This window comes from Onychomys torridus, chromosome 1 (genome assembly GCF_903995425.1).
Source record: "Onychomys torridus chromosome 1, mOncTor1.1, whole genome shotgun sequence".
Classification (NCBI taxonomy): Eukaryota; Metazoa; Chordata; class Mammalia; order Rodentia; family Cricetidae; genus Onychomys; species Onychomys torridus.
Window position 1 is genome coordinate 68,822,292 of NC_050443.1, and position 26,575 is coordinate 68,848,866.

Here is a 26,575-nt window from a genome sequence, read left to right on the forward strand (position 1 = left end):
GGCTCAGGCGGTGGGAACAGCGTGAGACAGGACCTCAGACTTCCAGAACCCTGCAACGATTCGCTTATTCTGTTTAGTGAATTGTCTTTTCCGATTTATCTCCTAGTAAATTCCTTATAACTCTTAAGCAGACTCCCTTGGATTTCTCGCTATATCTGGTGTCCACAACGTGTGGATGGGCCGCCCCCACGGCCCTTATCCAACCGGGCTAGCTTAGTAACCCCACCTGCTAGGTACAGCTCACATCCCATCTGGAGGCCAGAAATTCCTGCTCAGTCAGACACACGCTGTGGCCCCTCCCAACTCATGCCTGTGTTCCCTGCGGGAGGGGGAGGGCAGCTACACATGGCTGGGCCCACTCCATCTGTGCACTTTCCACTTTGAGCTAACGTGGTTACTTTTCCCAGGCTGGCCTCCAACTCAGAGATCCGCCTGCCTCTGCCTCCCAAGTGCTGGGATTAAAGGCGTGCTGCACCGCCGGCGGCTCGCGGTTATTTCTTTGATGTGTGGGTGCCAGAACCTGCGAGAGAACTGTCCTTTACCCACTTTAGCCCACCCGCCTAGGACCTGTGAGCAGCTCCAGCTCTGCAATTTGGGAACAGCAGCCCACAGGTCAGCAACTACCAGAACATTGTTTTTTTGGTTTTTGTTTTCTGTTTAAAATTTTTCGGTGTGGCTGCTGCCAACTCCATCTTTTGAAATATCCGATCTAAGCTGCTGCCATCACCACCCTTTTGTGCATAGCCGCTGCGGTGCGTGTACATGTGCAAGCCAGCTCCACAGCACCTCCAGCCTCAGAGCTGTCTGCAGGTGTCACAGGCAGCGCTCCCAACTGTTTGGTGTATTATCTCATTTGATGTGATCCCAGCAGCTCTGCCTAGTACTCAAGGGTACCAGGTGGGCGTTGCCTGGTGAGTGTTTTATTCACAGGAGCCCACTCAGGGAACCTGAGTCAGCTCACACCAGATCTGCCACACCTGCTGGCCGAACACTGTTACTACTACACCCCAAAATCATCGCTCAAACCAGCCATTCGCCATACCTAGTTAATTAAGAGCTTGGAACATCTGGGCACTTAGGACAATCTCTGGAGGACCTTATCTGAGGTAACTTAGTTGATAATTTTACACCTTAAGCTGGTTAATAAATAAAAAATATTTTCTTTATGAATTTTAAGTATTTCTTACATCATGGCAGATAATATAACCATTCAGGAATTTTAAAACTTCTTTGTTTATACTATGGATGAAATTTTTCATGACATATATGACCTTCCTGGGACATACACAATTTTCATGATAAATAGTGATTAGCATAGTAATTCATACCATACCATTTTAAAAAATGGTTTAATAACAGCACCAAATATGAGACATTAATGGTGCTCATGCTTGGTCTTCATTTACTGGCTTATCTCACCAGCACCTAAGTACCTATCAAGAGATCTTTGAAATGCCCCTCCCTAATGTGGGGGAGGACCTCAGAGTTCTGATGCAGGCAAAGAAGGAATGTAGCAGGAACCACAGGAAAGCCTGAGCTAAGAGTTGCAGGGAACTTTAGCCCCACATTGTTCTAGGTTAGCAATGCTTCTAGTCCATTAGTCTATCCAATTCATCAAGGAGTTAGCAGCCAGACTGACTGTACTGGTAAGTCAAGTAAGAGGAGAAGCTTCAGTTGATATAGGGATTGCCTACATCAGATAGGTCTGTGGTTTTGTCTGCAGGAACTGTCTTGATTGTTAATGAATGCAGGAGGGTCCAGCCCACCACGGGCAGCACCATCCCCAGGCAGGTGGTCTTAAGCTATATAAAAAAGTCAGCTAAATGTGAGTCTTCGAGCAAACCAGGAGGAATTTTTCTCCGTTTTCTGAATCACCCTTTTGGCTATGTTGGTTCCTTTTTGGAGGTTGTGCTGTGTGGAACAGCAAGCAGTCCCTTCCCTTCAGATTCCTGCCTTGAGTCCCTGCCCTGACTTTCCTCAGTGATGGACTGAGACCTTGATGTGTAAGCCAAATAGGTCCTTTCTTTTCCTAAGCTGCTGTTGGACAGAGTATTTTGTCATCAGAATTGAATTAGAGCAGAGACCAAACATGCTAGTTTGCCTAGGACATGTGAAATGTTCTGTGGTCTCAGCCTCATTATTACAATATCCCTTTTTGGCCAGCCTCAAAACAACCCCATTCGGGATGATAAATAAAAGCCTAGCTTATAAATATCCATGGAACCCAACTGATAGAGACCACTTCAAAGCATCACTGAGATGGCTCATGACAAGCACAAAGAAGGGCAGAAATGAGCAGGAGCATATACCAGGTAAAGCAAGAATCAAATCTAGTGCAGGATTTTCCACTGGCATCCTTGCCCAGGGCCCTCACTAGTCCTGGATAAGGAAGTACTGAGAACAGCTATTGGAATTCCTCTGCATGCCTGGATGGCCATCATTAATCTCCAATTAACCAGTGGTAGACCATCAAGTCAACCTCCATTATCCTCACAAGTTCTAGGTTGAAACCCTGTAAGAGTTCAAAAAGATCTCCAAGGAAGTAGTGGCTTGGGTGTCCTTGGAGCTTTTCTAGGGAGCAGGTAGCCCCTAGAAAACAACGAACAAGGAACTAGGAGCATGGTCTCAGCACTCTAACCCCATTCTCATCCAAAACAGGTAAGGCAGGAATTCATACACAGCTTAGCCACCTGCTGGTTCACACTCTGTAACTTCCAGGTGTTGTTCCAAAAGCTTTTTACATAGTTTCCTCCTAAAGGTTGTAATCATGTCACCAAGTATGTCCTAAATTCTGTCCCAACCTTCTGATCCTCAGAGACAATGGTTTTCACTCTCCCTCTTGGAACATTTCCAAATCCTAGTTGCATGACCTAAGTGAGCCCCAAAGGCACAGATACCTAACCCAGTTTGTGGCGTGTCACACTTTCTACAGGTTTGTAGAGCAACACCTAAATATATTACAAGGGCAAAGCAAAGGTTCTCTGACCAGAGATGTTTACAAAAATGCAGATTTAAAAATAGTAACAGGTCTCTTTACTATCAGCCCTTTTATAACTCCCAATATGCAAACAGGTATATGAGGGGGCGTTAAGAGGAATCTCCCTCCTACTTGATGACAGTACCCTTTTCAGTTCTGGCAGGAAATTTGAGATGGCATGTATTTAAGGGACATGCTTTAGGAACCATGGTTCCACTTACCTTGGTAGAAATATACTGTTAAAATGTCTAGAACTAACACAGGCATTTTAATTACACTGCTACCGAAAGTTCAGTCTTTCAGTTACTGCGACACTTTCTTCTCTTGTGTATGTTTATGGTGTAGTTGCATGTGTGTGCATGTTTGAGTGTGTTCCGGCAAATGTATGTGCTGGTGCACATGCATATGTAGGCATGAAATCAGTGCCAGGTGTCCTTCTTCCATCACACTGTACTTATTTCTTGAAGTAAGGTTTTTTGCTGAATCTGGAAGTTGTTTGATTCTGGACAGTCTAGCTAGCTTGCTCCAGGGACCCGCTGTCTCTGTTTCCCAGGTCTGGCCTTGTAGGCTGCCCAGCTCTTCTGTGGGTCCTGGGGATCTGAACTCTGGTCCTTACACTTGCATATATGCCTTGCTTACTGAGCTATCTCCCGAGTTCTGCTTGGACACTAATGTACCACTAATGAAAAGATGGACATGTTGAAATAGTTCGTAATTTTCTCTTACCATTCCATTAAAACCACCAATACTATTCTTTAGTATGTTGCATCTACTTGTGAGCTAAGAACTGACATTATTGTGACTTTGTACCATTGTCTACCTTTATAAAAAAAAATCAAAATCTAAATAACAAGGAGATTCATTAAAGGAACATCTATTTTCAAAGTCTCTCTCTCTCTCTTTCTCTCAAAAGCAAACAAAAAATCCCAAATACCAGACATAGAAATGGGCATGCCTCTTCTTCCTGAGGTGAGATAAGATTCCTGCTCGATCTGAAAGCAAATTGTACTCAGTGGATTCCCACTAGCCCTGTTGGGTCCCTTCACTATGTCTGACATACAATATGAAGAACACCAGCAGCGCTGTCTTGGGGGCCTTACCAGGATGATCCTTCATAAAGCTCAAGAAACACAAGCCACAAGAAGAACGCTTGACTGACAGTGTTCTATTTGGATGTCCTCACAGCCACAATGTAAGCTAAAGTTACCCAGCATGTGACACCACAAACATCTCCCTCATATTACTTTTCTCCTCACAGACAGAATTGGGGAGAAGTGCTTAGGCTCGGAGGCACAAGATGAATCTACAGAACAAGTCCCTCGTTTCTTTTTGTTCTGTGATTCTGTTCACAGACGTTTACTGGAATACATGATTCTGATTAGTTTTTGTGTTCTCCCCATTGTTTGAATTTATTTTATGTAGTGTGTGCGTGTGTGTGTGTGTGTGTGTGTGTGTGTGTGTGTGTGTGTGTGTACACACGCGCGCACACATGCACACGCTGCACCTCTGTGCATGTGTAGAGGCCAGAGGAGGACAGTGAGTGTCCTGCTCTATCATCCTCTGCCTTATTCCTTTGCAACAAAGCCCTCACTGAACTTGGAGCTATGTCAGAAGACAGCAAGACTCAACAATCCTCTTCTTCCTGTCCCTGACAATGCTGGGATTGCAGGTGTGTGTGTGTGTGTGTGTGTCTACGTTCCACTTTTCATGTGAGTGCTGCAGATTTGAATGCAGGTCTATATGTTTCCACAGCAAACACTCTTAGCTACTTAGCCATCCCCCAGCCCTCCAATTTTTAAGTTACCTTTGTTTATTTATGGGGAGGCACTTGTGTGCCACCATGCATCTGTGGAGATCAGAGGCCAACCTGTGGGGGTCAGTTCTCTCCTTCCACTGTGCAGGTTCCAGGAATTGAACTCTGGCTGTCAGGCTTGGCAGCCAGTATCTTTGCCTGCTGAGCCATCTCACCAACCGTCTTCAGTTGTTTTCTGACTCCTGCATCTGATTTTATGTGCTGATAGCCTAGACTATTCCAGCAAGAGCCCCCTTTTAAGATGGGAAAAGAGAGCTACAGTGGTTCTTCTTATAGCAACTTCCAAGCATTTTTTAAAACTATAAAATAAGTACAGTGAAAAAGAAAAGTCTGCAAATAAAAAAAAATACACAGCTCTCTGGAAGTACGTTGAAAACTCTGCAGAATAATTTTGGATTAGGCTATGTGACTATGCTCTGCTTCAAACAAGCAATTATTCTGCTGTGACACCCACGGAGCTGTGCATCCATTGTTCATAGGAATTAAATTCCTTTTAAATTACCCATCCCAATGATAAACAGTGAGATGTGATGCACTCTGGGGGTTTAGATGCAAGGATTGTTTTTTTATTGTGGCCACAACCCGTTAGCTGGGAAGCAATTCAGCCGGTTCTAATTAGGCACCACTTATTGTCTGTTAGCTCCAGATATGTGAGTGAAATCTTGCTAAGTGGAGGGATTGGGATAAATGATCTTGCCTACTCTGGTGTAATGACAAGGTTTGCAGAGGCATATACAGACTTCCCACAAAGTAGAGCAACAGTTTTTAGAAGAGAAAGTTTTATTTTCAAAACTAAAAGCAGCATGGAAGTTCTGTTTACTGTAAGATACAGTTTTATATGTGCATCAATATAGCCAATAAATTATTGTTTCTCTTCAAGGACTACTATGTAAATGTTGAATCAAAGACATTATAATTGCCTACTGAAGTGTATGATGTCGCCATCCAGATGCATTATAACCACACATTACAAAAATATCAATATATGACTCTCCGAAGGAAACAGATACATATACAAACATAGGAATTCAAATCCTCCATATATCACATATTTAATATAAACCTTTGAAGCAAGCTTGGATAAGACAAAAACCAAGAGTTCTCCAAAAAACTGAAAGTTTAACTTAATTGCCAAATATTCCCTAGTGCCCCAAACATCAATATTTCAAAATCTCTATACAAAAGTATGCTTTCAGACCCTTTAAAGGCTATGATGCACACACCAGTTTTCAAATAATAGAGCCAATCATTTTGCCACTTGAAAAACGTTGGGTAAAAGATATTATACAACACACAGGTACAAGAGTCAATGATAAAAAGCTGGGGTCTCCTACAACACGAGCCCAAAGACCCTGGAGTGCTGGCAGGAAGAAGCGGCCGGGCCGGGTCAACCCTCCCTGCAATCCAAGTAGTTCCCTTTAATCCAGTAGCAAATCTGCGCATATTTAAGAGGAGTGATTCTGACTGCCACATTGAAATCCTGTGGAGAGCCATTCATATCCACCCATTGGTGGCCCGAAAAGATGCCAATAATTTTTCTTTCCCATTTCTGCTGTGGTCTCTTCCACATCCTCACATAGACCCCTGAACCACTGGCCCCAGGCTGGGCATCACACTGCTGATAGAGAAGGTCGTAGGTCTCATCTTTGACATCACAGAAACGGTACACCAAATTGCCTGGCCGGTCATTATCATAACCAGAGAAGTGGATCCTGCCCCCTGGGAGCTGCTTAGCTGGAGGGCTCACCCCAATCTTCATGAACTTCCTTTTGTGGGGTTTCTTGAGTTCCAGAAGGGCGTAGTCATAATCCATGCCGATGTCATTGGCGTTGCCTTTGATCCACCCCTTGGGCACATGGGTGCGTTTCACCCGGATCCACTGAAATTTCATCTTGTCAGGCACGGCTGGGCTCGAGCTGTTGTCCCCTCCGCCGCCATCTTTATACTTGGGCTTCAGGAAGCCCACTCGGAGTTTCTGCGTCCCTTTCACGTAGGTTTTCCCGTCGTGTATGCAGTGTGCCGCAGTAAGGACGTGCTTTTCTGCCACCAGGGTGCCGGTGCAGCCTGTAGACAGCTTCACCGACGTTGAGAAAGGGTAGTTTAGCAGGAAGTCCTTCCCAAAAATGCTAAACCTGCCGTCATAGCCATAAATCTGCCTCCTCCTGCGAGATTTTCCCGCAGCCTCGGAGTCTCTACCTCGTGCCCTGCCTTCGGCGTTGTTGAGGATGTAGATGCCCACCTGAGTCTCTGTGCGGCTGCCATTGGCGTAGAGGGTTTCATAGGAAAGGTACTGCTTGGCCTCTTCATAGGTGGGCAGTGGTGTTCCCTTGTGACACTGGGGTCCACATGAGGAGGACACCTCCAGTTTGGCTTTGGCATCAAAGTCTGGCTTGGCTAAGTTGAGGGTAGACTGAGGCAAGACTACAGGGAGGCGGTAAGCCGGCCAAGTGGGTTTCCATGGACTACTGTAGGGACTCACCTGCCTGAAGACACAGAGCAGGAGGAGAAGGATGAAGAGTCCTGGGATCCCCGCCATGTTGAGAGCTGCTGTAGAAACAAAGACAAGAAGTCAGGAGGACAAGAGTTACAGCTCATTTCCTGCAGCCTGGCAAAGGGTAGCAGCATGCTGGTCATGTTTCTAAGACTATGAGCCTTTCTCAGGTTTCCAGGGAGAGAATTCCTCAGGTAATGGTCTCACTTACATGTAAGGACTTAACCTTGGGATCATTCCCACACCTCAGCCCCAATTGAAACTGGGTGTTCCTTTCCTTAATGCTTAAGAAGCAAAGACCATGGATCCTTACAGGGCTACATGTAAATAGTTAGCATTACTCTGTGACCATATGGCCAGCTCTCAGTTTTACATGACTCTGAACTCTTTCTACTTGATTATACAACTTAACCCCTCCTATTTAGCTACCCACCCACCCCCAGCCTTTTTCCTTCCTTCTTAGCTCTCATTCCTTTTTTTTTTTTTTTTTTTGGTTTTCCGAGACAGGGTTTCTCTTTGTAGCTTTGTGCCTGTCCTGGATCTCGCTTGGTAGCCCAGGCTGGCCTCGAACTCACAAAGATCCGCCTGCCTCTGCCTCCCAAGTGCTGGGATTAAAGGCGTGCACCACCACAGCCCGACCTTAGCTCTCATTCCTATCACAGTAAATTCTTACATAATTTTCTGGGCAACATTCTTATTTGAATAGTAAATCTAAATTACACACTTTACTGGGAAGCAAAGGCATCTGGGAAAGGCGGAGTCATACTAGGAAACTTATCTTTCCTACCTGATGCATGCATTTGGAAGATGGTATGAGAATTTTGCGGATTTTTGCTTTGTATTTAGGGGGAAATATGTTAGGTATTGCCTTTGCTCCAACCTTTGGGAACATAGGTACATTTCATTCTGATCCACCCATTTTATATTTTAGGGCATGGCTGAACTCCAGCTGTCAGCTCCTAAACAACCATCTTTACACTTGCAAACAAATAAATAATTGTAGACATTTGGATTATGCTGCATACTAAAGGAATCATTGCCAATGATATGAAGCTTTGACACTGTATTAAGTCTAATAACTTTATGACTATTACTGTCGGTTATTTATTCAGGTGTCTGTGTCCAAGTTTTCAGCTTGTCTAATGCCTTCACCTTGGGCCTATGCTAGCATTTGCAAGGATCATTGGATGAATGCTTGTGTTAGTGGAGGAATAAACTAGTGTTGGTCAGAAAACACATTTTTTTAATGATACATAGTGACTTCCAGTGACTGATATGCATAGATGATGGGGTAGCTTAGACAGAGGATAGAAAGTAAGGTGTGGGGACAAAGAGGAACAGGAAAAATTTCCCACGGAGGGAGGTGTGAAGTTGAAAAGGCATTATTAGATGAAGAGACAGAGAAGGGGACCCTTAGAAGCAACAACAGTCTATGCAGGAGCACGGGGGTGTGCAACAGCGTGAGTCACTTCAGGAATTATACCCAGCTCAGTAGGGGTGTACAGAGAAGACGACAGAGGCTGCAGGTAAGAACCCCCCTGAGGAGCACTGTGCCAACTAAATGCAAGAGCACAAATTTTACCCTGAAAGAGAAATGGAAAGCCTTGATCAGTCATCCCTGGAGGAAAGCACTAACGAAGAGGGTTGGAAGTGCTCTCTCCATTGCTCAAGCATCAGTGGGCTCTGACAGGCTCCAAATCTTCTGGTTCAGCTGACTCAGCGGGTGGGGTAATTCATTCACAATCAGGCATCCCAGAATGGGCTGGGAGGGAGCTTTCTCAAGAGGCCAGCTAAGGGAACAAAGCAGGAACAAGAGGAAACAGTGATTTCCTTATTTTCACTCCCTTCCTCTTGTAGGGTAGACAGGCTGGCAACTTTGGGGTGCCTTGAGCTTGCTTTATGTATGACCAAAAACTTCATTGATCTGATCTAGCCTACCTGGGCAAGCCAAGCCACATCCTCAATACCTGCACACTAAAATGTGTGTTCCATCATCTCTGCTACCTCTTTTGCCCCACTCTCTTGAAATCTACTTCTCTGAGGGATAATAGGAATGAAAAAATGAAGGAATGGGATCCTTAAAAAAATCCAATTCCTTGCCATTTCCTAACTGCTTAAAATTCTACTTCCCTTCATCTTTGTAAATAGGAAAAACCTTGGGTACTTTAGGAGTACTTCAGTACTTGGAAAGGAAATACAGTAAGCTGTTTTCTTACATCCTTGAAATCATGAGGTACATGGATACGAGCACATGTGTATTTGTATGTGCTTGTTGGGGATGCTAATGTCAGGACTAATGCTTCAACATGGACCAGGGAAGGTGTGTTGATGCTAACAGAGTCCACCCTGCAATGGAGGGCTGAGCAATGTGGTGGTGTTGTAACACTGAGACTCTGTGGGGCATGCTCTCTGCCTGACTATTCCCACCTACTGGCTGAGGACCCAGCTCTTGAGCTCATTTGGGGTTAGAGTAGCCTTTGTGCTGTGGTTATTCCTGCCTCGACTAGCCTCCCCACTCACATCAGAATCCCTGTCAAATGTGATCAACTAAAGAAATCAGGTGTCTCCCTCTTAGGTTGCAACCTAACTATCCTTCTTTCCATGACTGATGTGGAGAATGTTAATTCTGCTAAGCCTGATGCACCAAGTTTTGTTTCATTTTCTCTAAAGAGATACAGAATCCAGAGGTCCAAGCTGTCAAGGGTCCCTGTTTTTAAAGTATGACTGAATGAGAGATAGTAGGAAATGAGACAGCACCATGCTACACTTATCACAAGACACATATAATACTTTCAGTGCACAAAAAGAACAAGAGAGTTAAGATATGCTGATATGACCACATGAAACTTTGGATTCCAAATCTGAAACACATACATAATTGTAGGGAGTCTGAATTATCAATTGTACCAAAGTTGTGCTGTTAATTGTCTTTAGCTTTATCCATTTACCTAAAAATGAAATGGTTTAATGACAAGGTATCAGGGAAGAGAAAGGCAGGAAAAACTCTGAAACTCCTATAAACACATTTTTAAAAATCCACCTAGGAACTTTGCTTTAATGAATTAATCCTCCCCTCGTGCAAAATTAAACCCTCTTTCTAAGTGCTCTGCCTGCACAGCAAATCCTTATTTATTTAAAGAATACTTTCTAAGGTCCCAAAGTACACTCTGTTTCACAAGTGCCAACACGACATCCTCCCTCAGCCTGTTTGCAAAAGAAGCCAGTCACGTGTGTGGTACTGCATGGAGGGGTACCCGGTTTTCCTTGGTGGGTGGGTGCTGGGTAGTCAGCCAGCTTGGCTCTTTCCCTGATAGCTCGCAGTACTGAGGGTCAAATTTACTCCTTGGCAAAATAGTAGATGACTACTATGTGCCAAGAACTTTGGAGATCACTTACAAATGAAATAATGCTGAGGGATCTACTAAATGATAGGCTATTACCAATTCAGATTCCTAACAATTTAAGTTCTCATCATGTAGCCAGGAGTCAGGGAGAAGTCGGCCATCTATGGGAAAGATTGCTATCTACTTAGGGCAGAGCACAGCTTTCTTTGTGTAAGGTCAAATTGGGGGGTACTTTGGAAGCACTATTTTCTCTTAGCTTGAAACAAGGCTTGTAAGTTCCTAGTGTTATTGTGGAACTAAGACTTCACCCTGATGATCTTCATTTTATGTTTTCCCTAAGGTTTGTATGTGCCTCTGAAAGTTAAAGCTCTAATCCAAACATAGAAAGGGATATAGATGTCAAGAAACTGATGCAGGCCATCATTCCAAATTGATTTGGAATATCTGGTGAGCAACTGAGAGGTAAAGCCCTCATAGACTTTAACTGGCATCTGGTTATTAAGGTTACAAGCATCCAAAGTTACTTTCTGTGCCATTAAACTTTATTTAACATGAGTTAGAAAACTGTTTTGAATAGCAACCCAAGTCAGGGAATCACTTTCATGGGCTCTTGCAAGTCCAGGATTCTCTACTCGCATTTTTTTTTTTTTTTTTTAGGATCAAAAATATCCAGACAGGTCAGGGACTGTGTTGTTTATGGAAGCTGGAGGTACCGTGGGTGGGGGAAGGAAAATGGATCACATTCATCTGTTACTTCACTGGGAGTTAAAACCTCCATGTTCAAACTGCCAAACAAACAAAAACAAACAAGCAAACAAAACCACAAAGGAATCTGTCAGGGATGGCTTTTAAGAACCCAGTGGAGGGATGACTGAGTCTGGAGGATGCTTTGGGAAAGTCCCAAAGAAAAAGTAAGAGAAAAACAACCCCACTGCCACAGAGACACGGACACCCTACCCTGACAGTTGTTATTGGCTGAGTTGATTTCTGAGTCATAAGACAGCCAAGAACAACCAGGATGCTTTAAAATGAAGTAAGTAGCTTTGCATTAATTTCTCAGCTTACTTGATAAAAAGATATGCCCATAGAGATAAATATTGTTTATAACATCTCAAACTCAAAGTAAGCATGTGCTATGCACATCTAAATTGATTTATACATAGACATTCAGGGATGTAAACAAACAGATTTAACATACACAATCCTAATCCCATAGCTGGAGACATGATACATGGGCTATTTAACTTTAAATCCTCTAATGTTTAAAAGTGGGTTGTCTTGTTTTTGTAGAGCTGTTTGGAAAACCAACATTTTTTTTTAAAGGAATGAAGATTTCCAAACCTTATCTTCCATATAGCTAACTCTGGACCAAAAAAAAAGTTAGGTCTCTCACATTCCATCTCTAAGAATGAATCTTTTCAGGATACAGAATCCTCATACACATAAATTATCTTCTAAGCTTTCCATCTAAATGTTTTTATGCCTTACTTCACCTAATGGCAAAGCAGAATGGAAAAGCAAGGTGAACAACCATTTTTTTCACCATGTTTAGTAATACAGAAACCGCATTTTTTTTTTTTTTTTTTCCCAGCCCTGGGTATCTGACTCACAAGATGGCTACACACTCCCTGCCCCCAGGTTGCAATATTAGCCACTGTCTCACTGGCTGATGTCTCAAAAGTTTCACACTTTATAGACATACTTCATAAGCCTTACAATCATTTTATGGTAGAGGGACTTTGCACATTATCAGATGTGCCAGTGATAATAATCATTTACTGGGACTGCCTTTTTTGAGTCTCCTCCACACAGTAGTCTTAAAAACTGCAACATCACAGTTCTCCTCAAGGGAGCAGTGTTTGCGAGACTGATTTAACCCCTATAAACAAACAAGTGTTCCAAGAGAAAACCTAATTTTTTCAGACACCCAGTCTCTACTATACAAGGTATGAATTCCTATGACCACAATAAAAAGAAAGAAAGTACTTGAAGGTGCTCACTCTTGGCACCGTTTGGAAGGATGACAAAGGGTCCATGAGAACTATAGCCAGGGACACTGAACAATGTGGCTCTGCTAATTCCCAAAGCAAATGCCTAAAGATGAACAAAGCTCTGCGAATACGCTGAAGCCAGGCTCGATCTCATTTTCCAGAGCCACATAACCCATTAAAGCAAAACAGACCTAATCACATGAGAGCTTGAGAATGATGGTCTTGGAGGGGAACCCGAGGGAACTTAGGAAGCCTGGCAGTTCAAACAATCTCGCAGTTATACAGAGTTTACCTTCTTCTCTATCAGATTTTAGGCAAAGGTACCACCCTAGTGATCCCAAGACAAGCTTGCATAGAGCTGTCAGTGGTGAGACTGTGGGAAACAAACTCCCTGGAGTCATTTGGAATTACACATGAATAATACCGGGTGCACTGGCTCCTAAAGAATCCATTGGAGAGATGCTCAGGAGAACCTGAGACTATTAAACTCTGCAGACCTGGGCTGACAATGTTCTCAGACACACTAATGGGCACTTTGGCACTTATGCTACAGGCAGAAAACACACCTATATTCATTCACTGTCTACCTGAATCGTCATCACTGAGACAGAAATGAGGTCCATATTAATTACCTTGGAAAATTGCTTCCTTCCCAGTTCAGAAACAGCATGACAAGTTACTTACTGACTGTATAATAATGGAAAAATAAAAATGAAGGATTTATTCATATGTACATGGTGTACCACTCAGGAGGAAATGAATGTAGTGCCTCTGTGGGGTCCTCAGTCCCTTCATCTCACCTCCAATCCAGTCCTAAGAGACTCTTTAAGAAAAAAAAGTTCACTGTCCCCTTCTGCTAGCCACAAATTCACCATCCTCCTTCCTGAGCCTCCTAAGTGTTGGGATTCAAGGGCATGCACTACTGTACCTAACTCCTAAGAGATTCTTTGAAAGACAGTTAATAGTTCTTTTAAATGCTCTCCTGCCCAAGTGTACTCTTGACACATGTCTAAGAATATCTTGACATTAATTTATGATAGAGGTTTTGGCTACAGCTAACTTTTAACTATAAACTCAACTCTTCTCATAGGGCCTGGTGAGTCTATGCTAGTATCCACCTGACCTACCTATCCCTAAGGAGTCTGCTAGGACCCCTCAAGTTCACTTTCAAGAGCTGGGAGAAACAATTCCTATTCTAACCGAGCTACTGAATAGCCTGGAGTTTTCCACCAGTCGTAGGCTGTTTCTGAATTCTCCTGGGTGTTACCCAATGGGCAATAAAATAAACAGGATTTTTATCGGAGACTTTTCTCAAGAGATGCTCTGAGGGAGGAGGTGGGGAGGGCCAGCCCCACTTCAGGAGGCGGGTGGCATTGCTCCATCTAAACATGTCTCCCTCTTTTAAAAGTTCCAGGAGAGGAAAAAGCTTTTATTTCAAAGTTAACGATTTGTGATAAATGGCTACAAGCTGAAGCAATATTTGCTTCCCACAACTGTTGATAAATTCAGGCAGCATTTTCTAGGTTTAGCGCGCTGCAGTAAGCCATCGCTCAGAGCCAAAGCCTGTTTCCAACCTATGTTTGCTGACTTTCTCTTGCTTGTTAAGGTGTGTTCATAATCACGTGTCCGGTTAAAAATTAATGCTCAGAGCGTGATACGGTATATGCAGAGCTCACGGAAAGCAAGTGGTAGAGGTGGCGGTGTGTGTCCCTGGAGAGAGCCTGCCCTGACCAGTCCGAGAACAACTTGCCAGACAAGGCTCCGTTCGACTCCCACACAGCACCCCGCATCCAAGACGGCAGTTTCAAAGCCTGCTTTCCCCACCCACTTTACAAGTGACACTGCGTGGATCCGTATGCCTTACAGAGTGCGTGTCCCTGGGGGCTCTTTCGTGCTCTCATTCCAGCCTAGAGCCAGTGTGGAGGCCGGGACCAGGTCTCCAGTGCACCCCCCGCCTCCCCGCCTCCCCGCAGCCCGCAGCCACCCCACCCCGCGCGCACCCAGCCCTTTGTCCCGCTTCGGCACACGCCTGGGTCCTCCGCACTCAACGGGCGACACTGCGTCCCCGCACTGCACTCACCCGCGTGGAGCAGCCCGCCCGGGCTGGGCCGTGTGCTGCTCAGACAGGTGTGGGCGCTCGGAGGACGCGCGCGGCTCCCATGCCTGCTCCGCAGCGCGACCAAGTGTGAGCCGGCGGGCCAGCAGCGTCCGCAGCGCCGGGTCCGCCCCCCCTTACCGCCCCTACCCCGCGCGCCTCCCCGGCCCTCCCGCCCCGCCCCCGGCCGCGAGCCGAGCCGCCCGCCCGCCCGCCGACGCCGCCCCTTCCCTTCGCCGCTTGCCTTCATCCTCAGCCTGCCATTCAGAGATCGCGGACCCTGCGGCCCTGCGCAGGTGGGTCTCCGCTGCACCTCACCACCAACGGGGTCGTCGCCTCTTGAGATGTCCCTTCCGCCAGGGACACCCTCCCTCTTCGGAGAACGCGTACAGAGTTCTAGATGTCTGCATTGCCTGAAGTCTGCAAAGCCAAGTGCTTCAGCAAGAGCGGTCCCTCCCCATCAGCACACCCGGTGCATGGGCAGCTCCTGGGCAAGTTTGCGAAGCTCACTACTAACTTGTGAGCTCCTTACCCATGCGCATTCTTGCGCCTGAAATTGTGATGGCCCAACTCCTCTCCGACTTACGTCTGCCTCAAGAGCCTCCAGAGAGGAGCAGTGTGTAACCCAGAGGCAAGACTACCAAATTTGCAGGCTCTGCACTTCTGTCACTTGCGTGCTGGGTCCAGAGCACAGCAGGGGATTGCGGGCTTGGCAGCTTCTCAAGGGTTGGCTGGTGACGCCCCTGGCTTGGTCTTTATTGGGGCACCAGGGCACCAGCTGGTGGAGCTACCTCCTAGCCTGTGGTGCCTGGCTTCCCTAAATCACTCCAAGGAGTCCACAGCTGGGGGTCTTCTCGAAGCCAGCCTGGTGACCTCACTATTTAAGTATCTAATGCCAGAGCCTCGGTAGTCTCCCACACACATCTACTTCTGTGAACCAACCTTTCATGCAGGTCATGAAGATGAAAAGGGTAAGGATGCTGTGGATTTCCCCCTAAAGACTGGAGGATTGGAGAGGCCCAATCTTGCTCACAGTCAGACAGCTACTGAATGGTAGGACAAGATTTTGCACAGAGGTCATTTTTTCCCCTGTCAATCCCAGAGTAGTTTTCCTTTTTCCTGTCAAAGCCTGCCCTCAGAAAGGGAGGGCCTAACATCCTATTCCACACCGGGATGTTAATGGCATGCCCAGTGAGCTAGTGTTTGCCTTTGCCTTTAAATAGGAAGGCCCTGAACACGTTGTTGAGTAGTGTTTCTCAAATATAAAGGAAACTAGTATTGTCCACCACATTAAAGGCAAAACTTTCTTAGCTCTCCCGAGTCTTAGCTTAAACTTTTTTAAAAAAATAATAGTTCATTGATATGAATATATACATGAAACTAGATAAAAACTTAAACTTTTGAACAACTCAAGAATAAAACCAAAACTGATTTTTAAGTTGAATACAAAAATTATCTTCCAGAACAATGCAATTAGATTATGACTGCTTCCCCAACTGCCGACAGCATATGGCTCCTGACTGCCAGAGGGGATCCCTTCAGTTTCCCACAGCAGGACCACCCTTGTGGTAGTGAGGTGCCCTTAAGGACTCTCTCTTTTCCCTTGTCTTCTCCCTCCTGCCTACCACTTGCCTTCCTTCTCCCTTGGTCTCTTTCTTATTAGCATCCCAATTAAAGTGGTAACCTCTTAGGGCCAAAAAGTAGTACACACAGGCACAGAAAACCAGATGAATTCTTGGTAGAGTCCAGGTGGTTCTTTGACTAAGATGTTTCCCATAGTCTCTGGCATTTAAAATACTTGGTCCCAGGAGGTGGTGGTGTTTTAGGTAGACTTGGGAGGTGTGGTTTCGCCTGAGGAAGTGTGTCACTAGCGATGGGCTCTGAGGTTTCAAAGTCTGGCATCATTCCTGGTTCACCCTCTCTGCTTTGTGCTTGGGCTTTAGGATGAGAGCTCTCAGCTTCCTGCTCCTGCTACTAGGCCTGGCCATCCTGGACTCTGACCCTCTTGAACCCAAATGAACTGTTTCTTCTCTAAGGTGCCTTGGCCATGCAGTGTTATCACAGCAATAAAAAATTAACTGATGCAGATGGTTATCGCAATGATCCAGGGTATGCTTATATTAACTTTTAAAAGCATACAAGTGTAACAAATTAAATTATGGGTCTCTAAGGGTTTATGGCTCTCAATGGAAATATTGATGGACTTGGAACTCCTTATGATTAAACCAAGTGAAATCTAGTGGGGTTCGAGATGGCCATACAGATGACAAAGTCAAGAGAATTATTACCAGAGAAAAATGTAGATAAACCTTCCAGCTTCATTTGCTCTTAGCTAACTTAATAACTGCTAACTTTAGAGACCACATAGCAGATGACATGTTAGCTGCCTACCAGCTTCAATACTAAAGCTCTTCTGATGTTTGGGCGAACAAAGCTATTGGCTATGTTACAGAAACTTGAAGGTACTGAGCCTAAATTGATGGATGGCTAAAATGTGATGATACACCTGGCCTTTCTGTTTTCATATCATGTCTTTCTCCATCCAGTATTGGAGTTATCAGCTCCACACATAAGCACATTGAGCATTTAGGGACTGTTAAAAAATAAAAATGAAAAAAGAAGTCTTTTGACCTCCCTAATGTTGCTAGACACAGGAGGAACTCAACGTGGCTCCTAGATTAATTCACTTCCTATTTGCACAAGTACAAGGCCAGAATACTTGTGCACAAAAAAGGGAAGACATCTTTTGAAGCTGTGCCCATGACTAATGAACAATTTTCAAACTTTAGCCCACTCTTTCCTAGAATTAAATCAAAGCTTCTTGCTGCCTCTCTTGAGTGGAGCAGCCTGGTCAACTCCTTTGTTATCACAATAAAGGAGCTTTGCCTGTCTTACATGGGTGTGGCATGGTCTCATTGCTATGGTTTCTATGTCACAAGTTCCCACAGCTATGTATCATGTGCCACGTCAGGGCCTGCCACTTATAAGCTATGTGGCCTTTCTCCTAACCTTTCCGTAGCCTCTTCTATACAACCAGGGCTCCTGGGGTTGGTTTAAGGGTTGGACAGATCAGTACATAGAACGTGCTTTAGAACAGTTCTTTAAATACAGGTGGCAGCTAATAAACATTAGCTGTGGTTAACCCACTGTGTAAAAAGATCGTGTTTTGAAACGTTATCGTCCAGTACTACCTCAGCCCGTTCTGACTAACATCCATTACTCATTGTCTTAACAGTTGTAATTTTCAAAGTAGCACCTTGGAGAACAAATATTACTCCCATCAATCATACAGAGAAATCAAAGCATGGAAGAGCCTAATAATACATCCCTCTCTCAGGCAGTCCTAGGTGCTGTTGTCTTCTATCCAAACAGCCAACAGATAAACAGTGGTTCTCAATACAGGGAGGGTGCAGGGCTTAAATACAACTGGCTGGTTTTAGATGTTTCCTAGGTTTGACCTAGAAAAGTAACTTGGCTGGAGAGGTGGGAGGAGAGAAGAGAGGGAGATCTGTGGTTGGTATATAAAATGAGTAAAAAATTCCTTAATTAAAAAAAAAGAAAAATAACTTAGCTCTTAGGTCATCTATGTGATGGCCATATGGACAACAACATGATGGATTTGGAAAGTGCTTTGACCTTTGAGAGCAACGTGCTGTGCAAACAGCAGGTGTTCTCATGCTAAGCATAGATGTTTGCTTTTTTTTTTTTTTCTGTACTTGTCCATCTTTCCCCCAAGGGGAAAAATCCAACCCCCTCACTGCCTTTTCAAACCTTTTTATGGGCACTGCGATTGAGGAGTTAAAAGTGCACTCAGGGCAAGACCTGCAAGTTTAGTGTCTGTCCCCTCTGTATAAAAGCTCTGGGGCTGTGGGACTCAGCAAGCAAGCGACCCCCACCCTGGTGGTGCAGAGCATTAAATGCCATGGACATAAAATAAAATCTAACACAAGGAAAACAGAAATATGGGCTAGGTCACAGAATAGACATGAGCTGGAAAACCTGGAGGAGAGAATCATTGTTTCTTATTATGTCAGGTCTGAAGGCTTCCCTGAGGCTATGGGATTTGAACTGAAGCTCAAAAGGTAAAGAAAGACCTGGGAGTTTCATTTTACTGTTTTTCCGCCTTTGAAGTGCTGGAGATTAGATGCAGCACCTTGCTCAGCCAAGCAAGCCTAAAGCTTTACCACTATAATACATTCCCAGATTCTGGACAAGGGTTTAACATACATCATCTTCCTGGGTCTGTAGAACCACACTGCAAAAGGACGGGAAGAGAATGACCAGTGTATAAAGGAGAAATGCAAGACTAAAGGAGCAGAGCTAGAACTCAGCTGCAAAGATTATGGGGGTATTCCTTAAATGCACACATGCTGGTCATTCAAGATAAACAGAAAAAGAGAGATATGTTAGTCTGCCATAGGAGCACCACAAACTGGATAATTTATAATGAGCAGAAACTTATTTGGCTCCTGAGTCTAGTGGCTGAGAAATCTAAGATGGAGGTGTCTGTGCTACTATAACAGAACACTGGGCATCTTGTGGAAATGCAAGAACAAACATAGCTGGCTCCCTTCTATACCACACACAACCTCACAGTAAAAATCTAGTTCCTCCACAACATTAATTGACTTTAGGAGGTGTTTACCACATAACAGTCCTACTTATTACAATGAGAATTCAGGGACTTGGGGATACACATTCAACTTATAGCAAGGGACATGATTTTCTCCATTTTGCTGGTGGGACACTGAGGAAGTTCAAGTGTTCACTTAGGATCCTGAGCTGTGCTCCAGTAGATAGCATGGCTGATACTTCTGCTGCCTCATAGCATGGGATGGCCTTCCTCATAGCATGAGATGGGCTGACTCATCGCTGAGAGTCTTTGTACTGACCCATGCCCTCCTTTGCTAGGCTTCCAATAAGGAGCTGAGTCAGCTCTTCTGTTGGTCGAATCTTAAATGGTCTTATAATAAAAAACCCAAAGCCAGATGTCATGGTGAAAGCTGAAAGATCAGAGAAGCAGAACAGCCAGCCACTAGTTCTTACCTCTATGAAATACTCAGCCTCAGAAGAGTGAGTTCCTGTCTTTTCATGCCTTATATACCTTTCTCTGCCCTGCCATATTACTTCCTGGGATTAAAGGCATGTGTGCTTCCAAGCAAAGGCATGAGATCCCAAGTGCTGGCATTAAAGATGCGTGCCACCTCTGCTGGCCTCTGTTTCTCTCCTATACTGGATCAATCTCATGTATCCCAGTGTGGCCTCCAGAGTGCTCAGATTAAAGGTGTGTGCCACCATTGCCTGACCTCTGATCCTCAGGCAAGTTTATTAGGGTATCACCACATCTTCCAACTGTCACCATCCTCTTGTGGACACCTGCTACCTTTTCCCAGTTGTGTAGGTGCTCATAATGTCTTGTTCAATGTCCTGGCAGTAGAAGAGGAATTGGGAACAAATGGTAATTGAAGCTAGAGCCACGGGACCATGAGAGACTTAACACTAGTTCTAAACTGTGAAATTCAATTTAGGGCTTATTTTATATGAGAGACCACGATCCATACTCAGCTTCAGCAAGTTAGTCAGTTAGGAAGTTGTCAACCAGATTATCAACCATACTTCTGAGGAGATCTAGTTCCTTGCTAAAAATAAAACACTGTACAGTATATGTACATATTGAAATATCACACAGTACCCATAAATATGCACAATGTCTATGTTTTAATGTAGCATTTAAACATAACTTAAATAAAAATCATTTCCACATGCTTTCTTACTACTTTGATGATCTTCACAATGTTATGTGGAGCTAGTAGTTTGCTCAGTAAGTAGGCGTTGTCAGATCCACATAGTAAATGAAAAGAAGACTAGAATGAGAGATAAGGAAGTAGATGGGGGCCTTCGAACCCTATCTGAGACATAAAGGAGGTGTGCCCTCAAGTAAAACACCTTGCTTGGACTTTGCTCACCCGCTGTCCTTGGTTTTCATCTGCAATCAGAGCACTAGTGACACCCTCTGAGTCTGAGTCTATAACACTGACAATAAGAGCACACCATTTTTCAAGGGTTTTTAGGTATCCACAGGGCTTGTGGTGAGGACCTAAACTATAGTAGGATGTGGAGCTCTAGAATCCACTGACTTGGACACAATGTAGAATGGATTCATTTGCTTGTTGGGTGACCTTAGGAAAGGATGTGACTCTCTACGTCTCACCCTTCTCACCTGTACTTGGAGCTAACCAGGGCCATCAATATAAAGCACTCAGCACAATACTCGGCATGAAATAAGTTCTACATTTATACAGCTATGGTTATTAATAATCATCATTATAGCTATTATGGCTGCTCATTAGGTGTTTCAAAAGTTACTGAACGAATGAATCAAATTGTTATGTTATCAGCGCTAAATATTTAATCCAAAATTTCTAAGAATAAATTAGTTCAGGTCTCTAGTCGGCCCTCAGGTGTTTTTATTGATATGGTCCAAACGTGAGAAAGCTTCTCTTAGTATTGAATTTGTGAAAAATCACAGATTTAAATTTTACATTTATGTCTCTTCTTCTAATGTCTGTGCCATCACCAACTTACTGAATCAACAAATATCTATTAAACCATGAATACTGGCAAGGCTTTATACTTATATTTAGTAGTGTCTTAAGGGCAGGAATTGACTTTTTTTTCTTACAATGCTATATTTAAAACATTATATGGTTTTAAAAAAAGAGCACAAGAGATCCCATAATTAAATAAAAAACGCTAGCAAGGTAAACCACTAAAATACAAAGTCTTTCAAGCATGTAATAAAACAAAGCAAATATAATAAAACTTTAAAAATTCCTACTTTTATTAGAGATTCCTGATGTGAAGTGTTTAAAAATATATGCCTTCATCTCACCAAGTGCAAGCATATGAAGGTGAAAATATAAATGTAACATATGCACAGTATTAAGTATTGATCTTCACAGTGGCACTTGTGGGGCTCAGTGACAAACAGAAGCCACACAGCAAACTTCGTTCTAATCCGACTGTGAGACCAGATCGAGCTAAAACTGCCGGGAAGGGGAGCAGGCTCTGGCGCTGGCAATTTCCTGTATATTGTGGGCACTCCTCTAAACTGAAAAATTAGAAACATTTCAAAACAACTATGTTTCTCATTTTCTTTGGTTAAATTTGAAAAGTCTCCAGAGGCCAATGCTGGGCTTCTCTGGTGTACCCTAACTTTACAAAGAGCCTCATGATCAAGAACAAAAGAGAAATCAAAGATTTTTTTACATTACAAAAATTTCTCTCAAATTAGAAAGCATTTTCTTGAAAATTGTTTTGTTTTCAATTTATGGTTATATTTATCCACAAATACTGGAGTCTCTCTTTTATAAGAATCAAGCTTTAATGTGGTTAAGTATGGAGTCTGGATGCTTGATTCAGCTTCTTCCAAGAGACTACTTTTCTGTCTGGCAAATTCTACTCACCCTTCCAGCTCAGACAGCAACCCTTCTCTGAAGGCTTCCCACCCTCGGGTGCTGGGTGTCTGAGATCACTCTTTGCTCTCAGGGAACTGTATGAAGATAGTATCTTCTGACTGTGTGCATTTGCACGTTGATGTTCACGTTCATAGCCCCTCATGAACAGGAATTCTGTCTGTTTTTCTTGGAAGTGTGTGACTTCTTCCTTTATAGTGGAGCCAAGAGCTCCTAGTAAAGGCTCTATTGATTGGTATATAATCAATGATTAAATTAATTAATATATAACATTTTAATTAGCTAAAAATATTAGATCTAAAATAATTTGAACAGCTAGCCATGAAGAGCAGGATGTGAAGTTTTATTGCTGGGTTTCTAGTATTGTCCAGGATATATATGTAAGTCCAAATCTCTGTTTAAATTGTGATTACCATTGCTTCCTTTCAAGTCATATTGAGATGATAAATTCAATTTGGTTTAATATATGTCTGCATTCTAAATTGCTTTTGTCCATGACTTGAGACATTCCAAGGAACTCTGGAGGCATTTCCAAGGAGGCTCTGAATTTGGGTGCTCCACAATGTTCTGAATTGCTCTACCAGGAAGATCCACAGTATCATAGAATCGTATTGGACAATATGTATTTTCTAAATATTATCCCCCCATACTTCTTGTAGGTACTAACAGGTTATCTTTGAAAGTACAGTTTACTTCAATGTGCTTATTAGCATTCTAAATGCTCTGAGAAGTTCTGGATAAATCAATGTGGTTCAGTTCATTTATTCAAAGGTACCCAGTCTTATTTGACTGGGGAATTCTAATTGTTTTCAATATGATAGTAATGTTTCACAGGTCAATAAGGTTCTAAAGAAGCAATTTGCGAAACATCACCTGTAAGTGTACTCCACTTCAGAGACTGGGCCACTTCTGCCCAATATGTGGTCTGTGTTTTTGTCCTCACTGTTCCTGCTCATATTTGAAACACTATTTCAAATCCTTGTGTCTATGTTCTAACTATTTTTAGAAAGTCAAACACAATGTCCATTCTCTAGGAAATATTTTTATCAGCCTGTGAGTTCCTGTAATGATTCTCTATCACTTTCTCATGGCTTTTACATTTTGTGTCCCTGATTACCTTTTGACAGTCTCATTTCCCTGCTGTTGAGCACTGGGTTTGCATCTGAGGTTTGCATCTCTGATGCACACTATCTTACACTGGGCCTGTCAGTCAGGGACTTGGAGGGAACATGGTTCGCCTTAGATGACTTCAAATGAAGAGATTCTAACAAAGTGCCTACTGGTAGTGGTGGGGAGAGGGTTGAGGAGTGGAAGCAGAGCCCCACTCCGTGCAGAACGCAGCAGCAGTGCACTAGGCTGGGGGTGGGGGGAGAGGATAAAAGGCCAGGTGAGCAGGCTTGCCAGGGAGGGAGGCCTGCCTGGAATTATTGCCAAGTCCACAGAGAGATGCAGCTGCTGGGAGAAGAAGGAAGAAGGGACATGGGACAAATGGCCCAGTAATGCTCCTTCATCCTCTGCTATCTGGATCTACCAGCATGAGCTTGCAAGACAGCCAGGCCAGCTGTCTCTGAGGCTCCTGGGCATGGAGCAGGAACAGTGAATGGTGGATAACGCATGGAAGAGACATCAGCTGAGTAACCAGCACACAAAGAGTCAAACCAGGTATGACAGGCATCTACCTCATAGGGCTATATTGATTAAACTAGCAAACACATAAAAAATTAACATATTTCATAATGACAGATTATCCATTTTAGCTACTCATTATTCTTTTTACGAAAAACTATGATAAATTATTATCTAAAAGCTAACAGAGGAAAACACCATGTCTTACTTTCTGTCCCCCTTGGTTTTTTGTTTGTTTGGTTGGTTGGTTTGGTTTGGTTTTTTGAGACAGGGTTTCTCTGTATAATTTTGGTACCTGTCCTGGATCTCACTCTGTAGACTAGAATGTCCTCGAACTCACAGAGAGCCACCTGGCTCTTTCTCCTGAGTGCTGAGATTAAAGGCCTGTACCACCGTCACCTGGCCTTTTGTTTGTTTGTTTTGTTTTTGTTTTTGTTTGGTTCTGTCACCCTTGTACATCCAGCATAGAGACAAATGTCACCACTGGTGATGGAGGTCACAGAGCAAGGGACACAGGCAGATATTTTGAATAGAGGTGACAGGGAACGTTTGGCTGCTTTGTTTGAAGTTTTTAGTCAATCTGACCTTGGCATAGACCCAGCACGCTGAATTTGAGATCGTTCTTGCTTTGACAAACTGTCCCTGCTCTGCTTAGATGATCAGAGGCCTCTGTGTTTGCCTTTGTGTCTGTGGAGGTGGAAACTGCTGAAAAGCCAGCTTGCTCTGAGCACCGAGGGCCATGCAGGAAGTGGCAGCCACTGGTTGGTTACACTTTTAATCTCCCATGCCCATCTGGTGGATGTTGCTATTTCATTTTGTGTTGAACCTCTGTAGAACCTGTGTGGAACTTTGTGTGTATGTTTACACACAATGTGTTGGGCTCCACTACGGCATTTTTGAACATTGTTGATGGTGATCTTCCTCCAGCTTCTTAGTGTCCCCTTACCCCACCCCCACCCCCTCAGCTGCCATTCTGTTTTCATGTCACGTGTGTTCTTCTACCACCCACTCCCTTCAAAACCTCATTTACCCCCTTTGCAGTCCTTTTTATAGTCTCATGACCAATAATCGCAACACTTTCATATACACATGCACATATTATATAATATATAATGGCAAACATGTATAAAAAAGCATTAAGAGCTATCTATGATCCACATAAGAGAGATAGTATGCATTACCTTTCTGAGTCTGATTCACTGATTCACCTCACTTAATACAATCATTTCCAGATCCATCCATTTTCCTGCAGATTTTATAATTTCATTTTTCTTCACGGCGGCATAAAACGTCCTTGTTTCTATGTGCCACATTTCCATTATGCGTTTATCTGTTGATGGACATCTGGACTGGCTCCATTTCTTTCTCATTGTGCACAGACAAGCAGCAAATATGGTTGTGCCAGGACCTCTGTAGTTCTAGTTTTCCTGGTGCATGCCCAGGAGTAGTATAGCTAGGTCCCATTTTGAAAGAGTGTTAAAGATGGCCCACCAGAGGCGAGACCGAAAGGTTTGTATCTCCAAAAGCACTCTGCTTTATTACAACCCCCCAGCACCTGGTTCCTGCTGCCCTGGGCTCATGGATTAGGGAAATTGCCGGAATAATCGGCTGTGTTATTTTCATGTCAAAGCGGTGAAAAACACTGGGAAGAGCTGTCCTCCTGGCTGACAGGAGAGAGGCCCTCCTGGGGCTGCTGCCCTGGTACAGGAGGAAGCCCCTTCCTGGGAGCCGTACTTACCATAGGAAGGTAGGTAGGGCACTCCTGCGGCTCTCTCCCTGGGCTCCGGGAAGGTGACAGTTCTGAGAACCCAGTCAGGAGGCAAGGGCATTGAAGGTCACCCAGCCAGGAGATTCCAGTACCGACACCAGCAGCTGCAGGTAGGAACTTCCTTCAAGAAGGGGTGACTTTCTTATCCGGGTTTCAGTGTACTAAAATTAGTGAGGACATTTATCCCCTAGATTCCGTGAGATCTCTAAGTAGTTACTCACATTTCTATCCTCGTCCGCTGGGAAATCATGACATAAACTACAACTGTGAACATGTAACTCCCTGGTAACTGTGGGCACAAGCCTCGTGCTCTACTGGTGGCCGGGATGCTGGGTTCTCTTCCTTTTCCTGCAGCAAACAAGCGTTTTATTTCTTCACAAGGCCCACTGGAGCACTGTTTGAACAACTGCGCATGCCCAGAGTGAGGCATCCTCTGTAGCTGAGCCGTTAGTTTCCTCTGCCAAAGAGTGGGAAAAGCAGGCAGCAGGGGCTTTTGTAGCTTATGCTGGCAATAAAAATGACTTCTTTATATCAATGTGGTACCATCCACGGTGATATGACTTTCATTTTTGTTATGTGTAAAAATTCACTTGGTTCCAATACAGACAAACTGTGAAGTCTAAACAACCGAAGCTACTTTGACAAGCGACACTGTATAAAATGGCTTCGCTTTGGGCATGCTATCGTTCTCTGGGGTTTTAGTTATTCATGCTTTACCAAAGGCTGGAAATATTAAATGGAAAAAGCATAGAAATAAGCAATGCACACATTTTAAATTGCTCACTATTTCAGAGTAATTTGATGAAATCTTGTGCTGGGCCACTCAACCCTGTTTAGGACATGGATTTTGTCCATGTATCCATGCCACATATGCTACCAATCTCCCAGACCACTCAGTATCCATCTCATTTGTCAGGGCAACTATTGCAAGATCCTAGTAGTTGTATCCAAGTAACGCTTATTTAATTCAGTAATATTTGTTATCAACAAACAAG

General features: G+C 43.8%; 1 protein-coding gene across 5 annotated transcripts; it reads right to left on the bottom strand.

Annotated features, from left to right (window-relative positions):
* Positions 1-5,594: 5,594 nt before the first annotated feature.
* On the bottom strand, positions 5,595-25,966 carry Prss23 (serine protease 23). 5 transcript variants are annotated; one of them, XM_036194618.1, is made up of 2 exons: positions 25,551-25,966; positions 5,595-7,334 (listed from the first exon to the last, which is right to left on the bottom strand). In XM_036194618.1, exons 1-2 carry the CDS (start codon positions 25,639-25,641, stop codon positions 6,178-6,180), a joined length of 1,248 nt encoding a protein of 415 aa, XP_036050511.1. In that variant the 5' UTR covers positions 25,642-25,966; the 3' UTR covers positions 5,595-6,177. The 5 variants fall into 5 exon arrangements, with proteins under 5 accessions (XP_036050511.1, XP_036050503.1, XP_036050528.1 ...); XM_036194610.1 differs by having other exon boundaries at positions 5,595-7,337; XM_036194635.1 differs by lacking the exon at positions 25,551-25,966 and adding an exon at positions 24,994-25,011 and having other exon boundaries at positions 5,595-7,337.
* Positions 25,967-26,575: the final 609 nt, after the last annotated feature.